The 13,183-nt window shown below is 50.7% G+C and overlaps 1 protein-coding gene across 2 annotated transcripts in view; it reads right to left on the bottom strand.

The window, feature by feature from the left end:
- Window positions 1-13,183, bottom strand: part of LOC119964316 (collagen alpha-1(XXIV) chain-like) — a 341,532-nt gene that overhangs the window by 169,932 nt on the left and 158,417 nt on the right. For both annotated transcript variants that reach the window (XM_038793605.1, XM_038793606.1), the window contains one exon: window positions 12,083-12,136. In XM_038793605.1, coding sequence (XP_038649533.1) covers window positions 12,083-12,136 — 54 coding nt within the window. The remainder of the gene's footprint in view (window positions 1-12,082; window positions 12,137-13,183) is intronic.

Raw genomic sequence — 13,183 nt, 5'->3', positions numbered from 1 at the left:
AGTTACATCAGACCATCGTTAACAAACCATGAAGATATTGCGACATTGGAATGCATTCTGCTAATTTTAACAAGCTGGTTCTACTAAGAACAAACGCAAAGTTTCACATATTTATCTGGAAATTTGAAGTTTGATGTAAATCTGAAACCAATTTCTTAAAAAAAGCACGACTCCTATTCCAGGCATTTAACCAGAATTGTTTGCGTTGGGCACTTATTCTGAGAGTTTCTTTTTTAAAAATTCGTTCATGGGATGTGGGCGTCGCTGGTTAGGCCGGCATTTATTGTCCATCCCAAGTTGCCCTTCAGAAGGTGGTGGTGAGCTGCCTTCATTAAATGCTGCAGTCTCGGAGGTGTAGGTACACCCACCGTGCTGTTAGTGAGGGCGTTCAAACATGGATAAACGAGCTGAACTCCAGAGGTTCAGTGAGAGTGACCGCTCTTGACATCAAGGCAACATTCGACTGAGTGAGGCATCAAGGAACCCGAGCAACAGGAGTCAAGGGAATTAGGGGAAAAACTGACCCAGTGACAGTGAAGGAACAGAGATGGAGTTCCAGTCAGGGTGGTGAGTGCCTTGGAGGGGAACCTCCAGTGGTGGTGCTCAAATGCGTCTGCTGCCCTTGTCCGTCCAGATGGTAGAGTTCAAGGGTTTGGAAGGTGTTTCGCTGCTGAAGTGTGTCTTGTAGATGGGTCACACTGCAAGGACATTGATGAAGCAGCTGAAGATGGTTGGGGCTCGGACACTACCCTGAGGAAGTGATGTCCTGGAGCTGAGATGATCAACTGCCAACAATCACAACCATCTTCCTTTGTGCCGGGTATGACTCCAACCAGCGGAGAGTTTTCCCCCTAATCCCCATGACTCCAGTTTAGCTCGGGCTCCTTGATGCCACACTCGGTCAAATGCTGCCTTGATGCCAAAGGCAGTCACTCTCACCTCCCCTCTGGCATTCAGCTCTTTTGTCCATGTTTGAACCAAGGCTGTAATGAGGTCAGGAGCTGAGTGACCCTGGCGGAACCCAATTGAGCATCCATGAGCAGGTTATCAGAAGCATAGAATCCCTACAGTGCAGAAGGAGGTTATTCGACCAACCAAGTCTGCACCGACCTTCTGAAAGAACACCGTACCTAGGCCGAGGCCCACTTACAGCTCAGCAAATGACATGTGGTGGCACTGTTGATGACTCCTTCCATCCTTTTACTGATGATGGAGAGTAGACGGATAGGGTGCGAATTGACTGGGTTGCATTTGTCCTGCTTCTTGTGTACAGGACACACCTAGGCAATTTTCCACATTGCCGGGTAGATGCCAGTGTGGAACAGCTGTACTGGAACAGCTTGGCTAGGGGTACGGAAAAGTTTGGCTCGAACTCCTTCGACAAGTATGGACGACACAACCATAGTGGGTTCGATCTCAAACAACGAAGAGTCAGAGTACAGGAGGGAGATAGAGAACCTAGTGGAGTGGTGTAACGACAACAATCTCTCCCTCAATGCCAGCAAAACTAAAGAGCTTGTCATTGACTTCAGGAAGCAAAGTACTGTACACACCCCTGTCAGCATCAACGGGGCCGAGGTGGAGATGGTTAGCAGTTTCAAATTCCTCGGGGTACACAAATCTGTTCTGGTCCACCCACGTCGACGCTATCACCAAGAAAGCACCACAGTGCCTATACTTCCTCAGGAAACTAAGGATATTCGGCATGTCCACATTAGCCCTTCGCAACTTTTACAGATGCACCATAGAAAGCATCCTATCGGGCTGCATCACAGCCTGGTATGGCAACTGCTCGGCCCAAGAGCGCAAGAAACTTCAGAGAGTCGTGAACACAGCCCAGTCCATCACACGAACATGCCTCCCATCCAATGACTCCATCTACACCTCCCGCTGCCTGGGGAAAGCGGGCAGCATAATCAAAGACCCCTCCCATCCGGTTTCCTCACTCTTCCAACTTCTTCCATCAGGCAGGAGATACAGAAGTCTGAGAACACACACAAACAGACTCAAAAACAGCTTCTTCCCCACTGTTACTCTCTTATGGACTGACCTGATTAATACTACACCCTATATGCTTCACCTGATGTCTGTGTCTACGTATTTACATTACGTTTGCCTTATGTATTTTTCTCATGATCTGTCTGAACTGTACGCAGAACAATACGTTTCACTTCCAGTGGTTAGCACTGTGCCTTCACATTGCCAGGGTCCCAGGTTCGATTCCCGGCTTGGGTCACTGTCTGTGCGAAGTCTGTACGTTCTCCCCGTGTCTGTGTGGGTTTCCTCCGGGTGCTCCGGTTTCCTCCCACAAGTCCCGAAAGACGTGTTTGTTGGGTGAATTGGACATTCTGAATTCTCCCTCAGTGTACCCGAACAGGCGCCGGAGTGTGGCGACTAGGGGCTTTTCACAGGATCTTCATTGCAGTGTTAACATAAGCCTACTTGTGATGCTAATATAGATTATTATTGTTCTCTAATCACTTGCCGCAGTCCCAATCCAGCAACTATGTCCTTTGAGACACGCCAATCTTGGTCTGTGGTGGTACCACCGAGCCACTCTTGGTGATGGACATTGAAGTCTCCCACCCAGAGTATATTCCGTGCCCTTGCCACCCAAGTGGTGTTTAACATGGAGGAGTACTGATTCATCAGCAGGAAGTTTCCTTGCCTCTGTCTGACCTGATGCCATGAGATTTTATGGAATTCAGGACTGATGCTGCCCAGCAGAGGGACAGGACACGATAGTGATCCCCTCAGTGTGACTATGTCAGGCTGCTGCTGGACTGGTCATTGGGACAACTTCCCTAATTTTAACACAAGCACCTGATGTTTGTAAGGAGGATTTTTCAGGGCCGACAGGGCTGAATTTGCCGCTGTAGTTTCCCGGTGCCTGGGTCGATGGTAGGTCGGTCTGGCTTCACTCTTCAGTGAATGATAACGCTTTTTCAGAGCCAACCCAACCACATTACCCTGTCCAGTGAAAATACCACTACACCACACCTCCCGTCTGAAAGCCATAAACACGGTTCCTTATCTATTTAAGCTTTGCAGAAGGATAGTGCAGTCGGATGCTTCACCCCTCCTCTGCAGGTTGAACACTCAAGAGCACAAGAATTTCCCAGGTTTCTGATTCCTACGACTGAACTCTGTTGCTATTTTATGGTGTCCTGAAATTTTAGCTGGTGTGTTGAGAATGAAATTTAGCAATTCAGTATTTTATTTCATGAAAACTTGCTACTGCATAGATTGGTGAGTACTGTATATTAATAGCCTCTTTATTCATTCCTGGGAATTTGGCATCATTAGACCAGCATTCATTGTCCATTCCTTTTTTTTTAACGTGGAGTACCCAATTCAATTTTTCCAATTAAGGGGCAATTTAGCGTGGCCAATCCACCTAGCCTGCACATCTTTGGGTTGTGGGGGCGAAACCCACGCAAACACGGGGAGAACGTGCAAACTCCACACGGACAGTGTCCCAGGGCCGGGATCGACCCTGGCACCTCGGCGCCGTGAGGCAGCAGTGCTAACCACTGCGCCACCGTGCTGCCCGTCCATTCCTAATAGCCTTGCAAAGGCAGTGATGAACTGCGTTCTTGAACCACCACAGTCCCTGCATATTATTATGGAGGATGTTCTGGGATTTTGACCCAGTGATAGTGACGGAACAGCGATATGGTTGCACAATTGGCTGGTGAATGACTGCTAGGCAAATTGCAGGTGGTGGTGTTCCCAAGTGTCTGCTACTCTTGTTCTTCCAGATGGTAGTGCGCCTGTTTGGAAGGCGCTATCGAGGGAGTCTGGGCGAGTTGCTCCATTTGTAGATGGTACAGACTGCAAGCCACTGTGTGTCGGTGGTGGATAGAGTGCTGATCAAACGGGCTGCTTCGTCGTGAATGACACTGAGTGTTGTTGGAACTGCACTCATCCAGGCAAGCAGAGAGCATTCCATCACGCTGCTGACTTGTGCTTTGGGGGAGTTAGGAGATGGTGGTGGGAGTGAGGATTTATTATATTCGCACTGCTTTGCGTCTTCAATTTTCGCTCTACTATTTAAAGTGAATCATCAACATGAGCTGACATCATTCAATATAATCCCAGCCTCTTGTCATCAAAGTTGTGTTTGAAGGAGCAACAGAAGTTGTTGGAAGAAATACACGTGAACATTTGCCAGGAAGAGTCAGAACCGAAACCTGGCTACATGTGCGTTTTGATGAAAACTGGCTACATGTTGCGTTTTGTTGAAAACTGGCTACATGTTGCGCTTTGTTGAAAACTGGCTACATGTTGCGTTTTGTTGAAAACTGGCTACATGTTGCGTTTTGTTGAAAACTGGCTACATGTTGCGCTTTGTTGAAAACTGGCTACATGTTGCGTTTTGTTGAAAACTGGCTACATGTTGCGCTTTGTTGAAAACTGGCTACATGTTGCGTTTTGTTGAAACACAATGGAAACTTTAATTCCGATCTTACTTCAATAAACGTAATCCCCAACATAAGTTTTTGGAAATACCTGAACTTTAGCTTTTTGCTGTACATTGGCAGCACATTGTAAACCTTTGTGAAACTGTCCTTCAAAGACAAATTTCTCAGCAAAACTACAAATTTATCTTTACAACCTGTCTTCAGACAACTGACATAAATATCGGTCCCTGTCAGCTAAACGATGGGAGTATTTTATCCTGTGAAAAATTGTTTGATTCCAAATGATTCATTTTCGGCTGAGTATTGAGCACTGGGTGGAGGAACAAGACATTTCTACAAAAACAGTCTGTTGCCACAGATCCACAAACTGGGTGTCTCTTCAAATTTTTACCAGAAAAACAAGAAATCGGAGCCTCGATCTTTACTTTTAATTAGTTTGTAATTCAACTGCGGAACTGCCAAGAAAAAGTGGCTAATTATAAAGCTGATAATTATTAAGCTCATTCAGCTGGAGCAGTGTTTTTCAAACTTTATTTCCTGGGACCCACTTTTTCCAACCGGCCAATCTTCGCGACCCACATCGGCCGTCCTTCGCGACCCACGTTGGCTGCCCTTTGTGACCCACATCAGCCGACCTTTGTGACCCATGTCGGCCGACCTTCGCCACCCTCGTCAGTCAACCTTTGTGACCCACGTCAGCCGACCTTCGCGACCCACGTCGGCCGACCTTCGCGACCCACGTCGGCTGACCTTCGCGACCCACGTCAGCCGACCTTTGTGACCCACGTCGTCCGACCATTGTGACCCACGTCGGCCGACCATCGCCACCCTCGTCGGCCAACCTTTGTGACCCACGCCAGCCGACCTTCGCGACCCACGTCGGCCGACCTTCATGACCCATGTCGGCTGACCTTTGTGACCCTTGTCGTCCGACCATTGTGACCCACGTCGGCCGACCATCTCCAGCCTCGTCGGCCAACCTTTGCGACCCACGCCAGCCGACTTTCACGATCCACGTTGGCAGACCTTCGTGACCCACGTCCCCTGAATTTTGTGACCCATGCTGGCCGACCTTCGTGGCTCACGCCGGCCGACCTTCGTGTTTCACGCCGGCCGACCTTCGTGACCCACGGCGGCTGACCTTTGTGACCCTCGCTGGCCGACCTTTGCCACCCACGTGGGCCGGGCGTAGTGATCCAGGCCGGCCGACCTTCACAACCCACGCCGGCCGACCTTCTCGACCCATGCGACAAATTAGGGAGCATGAAAGATACTACAGTTAAAATGGAAATAAAAGAAGGAAGCCAAGCATGCTTCTTGAAGGCAAGGTCTGTACCAGATGTTATTAGGCCAAAGCTGGAGGCTGACTCAGAGCAACTTGTGAAGTCCGGAGTCTTGGAATCTGTCAGCATCAGTGAATGGCCCACCCCAATAATTCCAGGCATTAAGAAAGGCGGATCTGTAAAGATTTGCAGGGACTTCAAGGTCATCATAAATCCACTGTAATGTGGTGAACAGTGTCCATTACCTCACTTTGATCTGTTGGTGGGACTGGCACGATGCCAACCTTACAGCAAAATTGATCTGAGCCAAACACATTTACGGATGAATGTGGACACAACGCCACAGGAACCTCTGGCAATTGTGACATAAAGATTGCCGTTTGGTGTCACGTCAGTTCCTGCAGTGTTTCACTGAGCAATGGATCAGATCCTGAGTGGAGCCCAGTGCTCTCTGGATGATATCCGAGTCACTGGAAGAGATGAAGGGGAATCTCTGGAAGCATTTTGCTCGGCTTTCTTCTTTTCTTTTCAGTTTAACGGGAATATCTTTCATGCTCTCTAATTCACCATCAAACAAAGCCTGGATTCTCCAATGGTCCATCATGTTGACTTAGCCCAGTTCAGTCGAATCTTCTCCAGCCAGGTTTCACCCATCAATGCTGGATAGTTTCCCGTTACTCCAAATCTGCTGTTTGCCCATTAAGTTGCGCAGTTACTTCAATGAGGCCCTTCACTGGAACTGTTTCCGTGCCATTTCCCCAGAGCCCTCTCTTCCTCGATCTATCAAATATATATCCACCTCCACTTTAAATACTTCCAATGATCGAGCCACCGCCACGCTCCGGGACAGAGAATTCCAGAGATTCCCCACGCTCCGGGACAGAGATTTCCAGAGATTCCCCACGCTCCGGGACAGAGAATTCCAGAGATTCCCCACGCTCAGGGACAGAGAATTCCAGAGATTCATTCCCCTCTGCGAGAAGCAACTTCTACACACCTCAGATTGAATTGATCAGCCCTTTATCTTATAGCTGTCTTCTTGTCCAAGACTCTCCCATCAGTGAAAACATCTCTCCATCGACCCTGTCAGCCCCCTCGGGATCTCATTGACCCTGTCAGCCCCCTCAGGGTCTCATTGACCCTGTCAGCCCCCTCAGGGTCTCATTGACCCAGTCAGCCCCCTCAGGGTCTCATTGACCCTGTCAGCCCCCTCAGGGTCTCATTGACCCTGTCAGCCCCCTCGGGATCTCATTGACCCAGTCAGCCCCCTCAGGGTCTCATTGACCCTGTCAGCCCCCTCGGGGTCTCATTGACCCTGTCAGCCCCCTCAGGGTCTCATTGACCTTGTCAGCCCCCTCAGGGTCTCATTGACCCTGTCAGCCCCCTCGGGATCTCATTGACCCTGTCAGCCCCCTCAGGGTCTCATTGACCCTGTCAGCCCCCTCGGGATCTCATTGACCCAGTCAGCCCCCTCAGGGTCTCATTGACCCTGTCAGCCCCCTCGGGGTCTCATTGACCCTGTCAGCCCCCTCAGGGTCTCATTGACCCTGTCAGCCCCCTCAGGGTCTCATTGACCCTGTCAGCCCCCTCGGGATCTCATTGACCCTGTCAGCCCCCTCAGGGCCTCATTGACCCTGTCAGCCCCCTCAGGGTCTCATTGACCCAGTCAGCCCCCTCAGTGTCTCATTGACCCTGTCAGCCCCCTCAGGGTCTCATTGACCCAGTCAGCCCCCTCAGGGCCTCATTGACCCTGTCAGCCCCCTCAGGGCCTCATTGACCCTGTCAGCCCCCTCAGGGCCTCATTGACCCTGTCAGCCCCCTCAGGGTCTCATTGACCCTGTCAGCCCCCTCAGGGTCTTCATTGACCCTGTCAGCCCCCTCAGGGCCTCATTGACCCTGTCAGCCCCCTCAGAGTCTCATTGACCCTGTCAGCCCCCTCAGAGTCTCATTGGCCCAGTCAGCCCCCTCAGGGTCTCATTGACCCTGTCAGCCCCCTCGGGATCTCATTGACCCTGTCAGCCCCCTCGGGATCTCATTGACCCTGTCAGCCCCCTCGGGATCTCATTGACCCTGTCAGCCCCCTCAGGGTCTCATTGACCCTGTCAGCCCCCTCAGGGTCTCATTGACCCTGTCAGCCCCCTCAGGGTCTCATTGACCCTGTCAGCCCCCTCAGGGTCTCATTGACCCTGTCAGCCCCCTCAGGGTCTCATTGACCCTGTCAGCCCCCTCGGGATCTCATTGACCCTGTCAGCCCCCTCAGGATCTCATTGACCCTGTCAGCCCCCTCAGGATCTCATTGACCCTGTCAGCCCCCTCGGGATCTCATTGACCCTGTCAGCCCCCTCAGGATCTCATTGACCCTGTCAGCCCCCTCAGGGCCTCATTGACCCTGTCAGCCCCCTCAGGGTCTCATTGACCCTGTCAGCCCCCTCGGGATCTCATTGACCCTGTCAGCCCCCTCAGGGTCTCATTGACCCTGTCAGCCCCCTCGGGATCTCATTGACCCAGTCAGCCCCCTCGGGGTCTCATTGACCCAGTCAGCCCCCTCAGGGTCTCATTGACCCTGTCAGCCCCCTCAGGGTCTCATTGACCCTGTCAGCCCCCTCAGGGTCTCAATGACCCAGTCAGCCCCCTCAGGGTCTCAATGACCCTGTCAGCCCCCTCAGGGTCTCACTGACCCTGTCAGCCCCCTCAGGGTCTTCATTGACCCTGTCAGCCCCCTCAGGGCCTCATTGACCCTGTCAGCCCCCTCAGAGTCTCATTGACCCTGTCAGCCCCCTCAGGGTCTCATTGACCCTGTCAGCCCCCTCGGGATCTCATTGACCCTGTCAGCCCCCTCGGGATCTCATTGACCCTGTCAGCCCCCTCGGGATCTCATTGACCCTGTCAGCCCCCTCAGGGTCTCATTGACCCTGTCAGCCCCCTCGGGGTCTCATTGACCCTGTCAGCCCCCTCAGAGTCTCGTTGACCCAGTCAGCCCCCTCAGGGTCTCATTGACCCTGTCAGCCCCCTCAGGGTCTCATTGACCCAGTCAGCTCCCTCAGGGTGTCATTGACCCAGTCAGCCCCCTCAGGGTCTCATTGACCCTGTCAGCCCCCTCAGGGTCTCATTGACCCTGTCAGCCCCCTCAGGGTCTCATTGACCCTGTCAGCCCCCTCAGGGTCTCATTGACCCTGTCAGCCCCCTCAGGGTCTCATTGACCCTGTCAGCCCCCTCAGGGTCTCGTTGACCCAGTCAGCCCCCTCAGGGTCTCATTGACCCTGTCAGCCCCCTCGGGATCCCCCCCCCCCCCCCCCCCCCCCCCCCAAAGGTGATCTTGATCTTATCCAAATGCAGGAACTCCGCCAAATCGCTCACCCGTACCCCCACCATCAGCGGCTCTGAGTCCCACCAACACAACAGAATCCATCTCTGGGCTATCAGGGAGGCAAAAGCGAAGATGACGATCCCTCTTCCCACCTGTACTTCCGGATCCTCCGACACTCCAAATATCGGCACCTCCAGACTCGGAGCTACCTCTACCCCCAGAATCTTTGACATTACGTAAAACTGTTCGCAGTATTCCAGATGAGGCCTCACCAACACCCTGTACAACTGCAACAAAACCTCTCTGTTATTGAACTCCAACCACTTTGCAATAAAGGGTAAAATGTCGATTTCCTTCTTAACTACTTGTTGGACCTGCCTGATAGCTTTTTGTGATTCACAAATCTCCTTCAAAGATTAAGGCTATGACAGAGGCGCCTGCACCTCAGGATATTAACCAGTTATGTTCCTTGCTGGGATTGTTGATGTACTATGGAAGACTTGTCCCAAACTTGGCAACAATTCTAAAACCATTGCGTCTCCTCTCGTGCCGGAACCAGAAGTGGGAGTGCTCGGATCAATGCAATAACGCTCTCGTGCAGGCCAAATATGTGTTACTTAAATCTGAAGTTCTCACTTTGATCCTACATTAGCCGCACAGTTAACTTGTGATACATCTCCTTATGGTGTAGGAGCGGCGATCTCTCACATCGTGCCATCAGGTGAAGAAAGACCCATCGCTTTTGCTTCTCGACCCCTGAGCAAAGCGGAAAGTAACTATTCCGAGATTGAAAGGGAAACATTCGGGATCATTTTTTGGAGTAAAGAAATTCCATCAATTCCTGAACGGGAGAAAGTTCACATTGTTGGTGGGCCATTGCCCATCAACAGCCATGATTGGGCCATACACAGGAATTCTGTCACTTGCTACAAGTAGAATGCAACACTGGGCATTGCTTTTGTCCGCACAGACTGATACCCATTCAGTACTGACGGGCAAGTCTACATGGTAATGCAGATGGACTTTCATGATTACCACTGCCAGGTAGTTTGTTAAGTCAGGAAACACACACTGGCTGATCCGATACTCTCAGAGTAAGGATTAGGGTATTACAGGGTCTGAAGTAACATCTCACATGAAACCCTGCCACTCCAGGAGATTAGAGCTGTCAGTACGGTCAGGATGTGTTCTGAGGTTCTCCGTGATGATTCCACCACCACTGAGGAAATGAGCGTTAGAGAAGCCACGTGAGGGCCAATCCTGAGTCGTACACATGAAGGAATCGGCGAGTTGTTACTTCTGGTGGCCTGGACTGGATACGGAAATTGAAGAGAAGCTAGAACATGTTCTTCCTGTGCGAAGGTAAGAAACCTGCCACCCTTAGCACCGCTGCATCCAGGAGGATGGCCTGAACAGGCTTGACAACACGTGCATGTGGATTCTGCAGGGCTTTTTGAGGGACATATCTTCTTGGTGACGGTCGATGCTCACACCAAGTCGCCAGAGGTTACCGCCAGAATGAAGAAGATGCCAGAGGTTTGCACCAAACATTGTGAGAGCGACGATCTCCAGATCATCTGACTTATTGACTATTGCCCATGTTGATCTTGTTTGGGGCAATCAACTTAAGAGGGGGAAGCGATGTTATGCAGATGCATTAATTCTTATTAGCTCTAGCGAAGCTCTGTTATATTGACATATTCACCAGAAGTGACATCATATGTCCTACCATGCGAAACCGAGAGAGAGGAACAGCCATGTGAGAGATCAAACACTGTAAATAAAGCTCCGTTGTTTCAAACCTCTGTGCTCCCGAGCAGCACACCTCCAAAAGACAACAATAATGCTCATTGGGAGAGCTAGTGCAGACACAATGGGCCAAATGGCCCCCTTCCGCACTGTAACAATCCTGTGAATCTGAACAGGAGTAGACCATTCAGTCCCTCAACCTGTTCAGTTGGGTTGAATTCTGTTCTTGTGACAGAGTGAGAATACATCCTGGATCTGACTCTACAATCAAGTTATCAGGAATATTCAAACAATGCACTCTGAAATGTTCAAACAACGCACTCTGAATTATGTTCAATGGGTTTGGCAGCATTTTTTTACATATTCATTATTTCACAGCATCTCTGGGAAAGCCAGCATTTATTACTTGCTAATGGGCTTGTCAGAATAGGTAAGTACTGTAATGTAAGGAAGATTAATTCCCCAGGCCGGGTCGGAGAATCGCCAGGGAGGGGCGCGATTCACGCGACGCTGCTCCGACGCCAGTCCGGCGATTCTCCTGTGACCCGGTCGGCGCTCCGCTGGTTGGGAGCCACTCTACGCGGCCCCACCCGGCGATTCTCCACGCTCTTTGGGCGAGTGGCTGACGAGACAAGGCGAGTCCCGCCGGCTGCGTTCACGTGTGGTCTTACCTGGCGGGACCTCGGCGTTCATCTTGTAGGGGGTGGCCTGGTGGGGGGAGAGGAGGGATCCGACCCCGGGGTGGGGGGGGGGGGGGGCCCTACCGATCGGTGGGCCAGCCGAGACTTGACTGGCTGAATGATCTCTTACTGTGAAGGAGTAAATGGTCTTAACGGCCCATGGGGTGGGTGGGGGAGCACGGTTTGTTATTAAGTTGACATGGGGTCCATTAGGGACCGTAGGGGCTGAGTGGGGTCAAGAATTGGCATGGATAAAACATGGGAGGGTTTGGGCGGGCAAAACGGGGGGGGGGGGGGGATTGAAATTTCTTCAATTACGCTATTCATGATGGGAGCAAAACCACTGGCCATAGAATCAGAGAATAAATGGATATGGGGATCGAGTGGAAGAAGGGAGTTGAGATTGATGACCAGCCAGAGTCAGGCCGAATGACAGAGCAGGCCCAAGGAGCCTTCGGCCTATTCCCATTCCCAATGTTTTATTTTCCTTTAGGAAGTTTTACTACATCAATGTCGCCTAATAAATGCTGAAGAGAAATGACAAATGAGAGTTGAAATTGTTCGTTTCATATTTCTATACTCGGCCCAGGGGAAATTGAAATAAGGAATCACAACAGTTCACTTCTGTGAAATCCTTACCTCGGGTCCTGGAGGGCCTTGTAATCCCTGTGGCCCAGAATCACCAACTTTACCCTAGGATGAGAAGGAAATAAAGCATCAGCCAATTGTTTCTATTCATCAGAAACAGAAATATTCTCGGAGAAACAATTCCTCTTTAATAAAGAGCTTGAAATCAAATGTTTAATGCACTTAACTGTGTGGAAAAATAAGTCATTTATTCCTGATTCTGTGGAGATTCTGCTATCCCTGCGGTGCAAAATGATTATCCTTGCTGTAAATCTAATTGTGTTTTCTTTGTCCATTAACCTTGCCACAGAATGTGACAGGTTGTGCATTGAATACAAGTTGATGATCACTTGCTGGGGGTTCGCAAGGCCACTGCGCTGCCCAGGAATCTTTTAAAGGTCATTGTTCGCATTTCCATATAATGCCTACAGTGCAGAAGGAGGCCATTCAGCCCATTGAGTCTGCACCAACCCTCCGAAAGAGCACTCAACCCAGGCCCATCTCTCCCATCCTTACCCCGCAACCCCACCTAACCTGCACATCTTTGGACACTGAGGGGTAATTTAGCACAGCCAATCCACTTAACCTGCACATTTTTGGACACTAAGGGGCAATTTAGCACAGCCAATCCACTTAACCTGCACATCTTTGGACAGTGGGAGGAAACCGGAGCACCCGGAGGAAACCCACGCAGACACGGGGAGAACGTGCAGACTCCACACAGTCACCCAAGGCCAGAATCGAGCCAGGGTAACATGAGGCAAAACATTTTTCCACAGCGAGCGGTTGTGATGTGGAAGGTGCTGCCTGAAAGGGCGGTGGAAGCAGATTCAATAATAACTTTCAAAAGGGAATCGATTATTGGCTGAAAGAGGGAATCTGTACAAGGCTACAGGGAAAGAGCAGAGGATTGTGGGACTTGGGGAATAGCTCGTGCCAAAGAGATAGCACAAGGCAACGGGCTGAATGGACACCTTCAGTGCTGAGTGAGTACGATTCCATGAAATCATTCATTAAAATCAATGTTCTGTCACATTCAAACAGTGACTATTTGAATATATAAACTTTCTCGGTATCTATTAAAACTGTTATTGTTCAGGTGTAAACCGCAGT

The sequence above is a fragment of the Scyliorhinus canicula genome, chromosome 4 (genome assembly GCF_902713615.1).
Source record: "Scyliorhinus canicula chromosome 4, sScyCan1.1, whole genome shotgun sequence".
In the NCBI taxonomy this organism is placed as follows: domain Eukaryota; kingdom Metazoa; phylum Chordata; class Chondrichthyes; order Carcharhiniformes; family Scyliorhinidae; genus Scyliorhinus; species Scyliorhinus canicula.
Note: the sequence above shows the minus strand (reverse complement) of the source record. Positions and strands in the feature narration are given on the sequence as shown.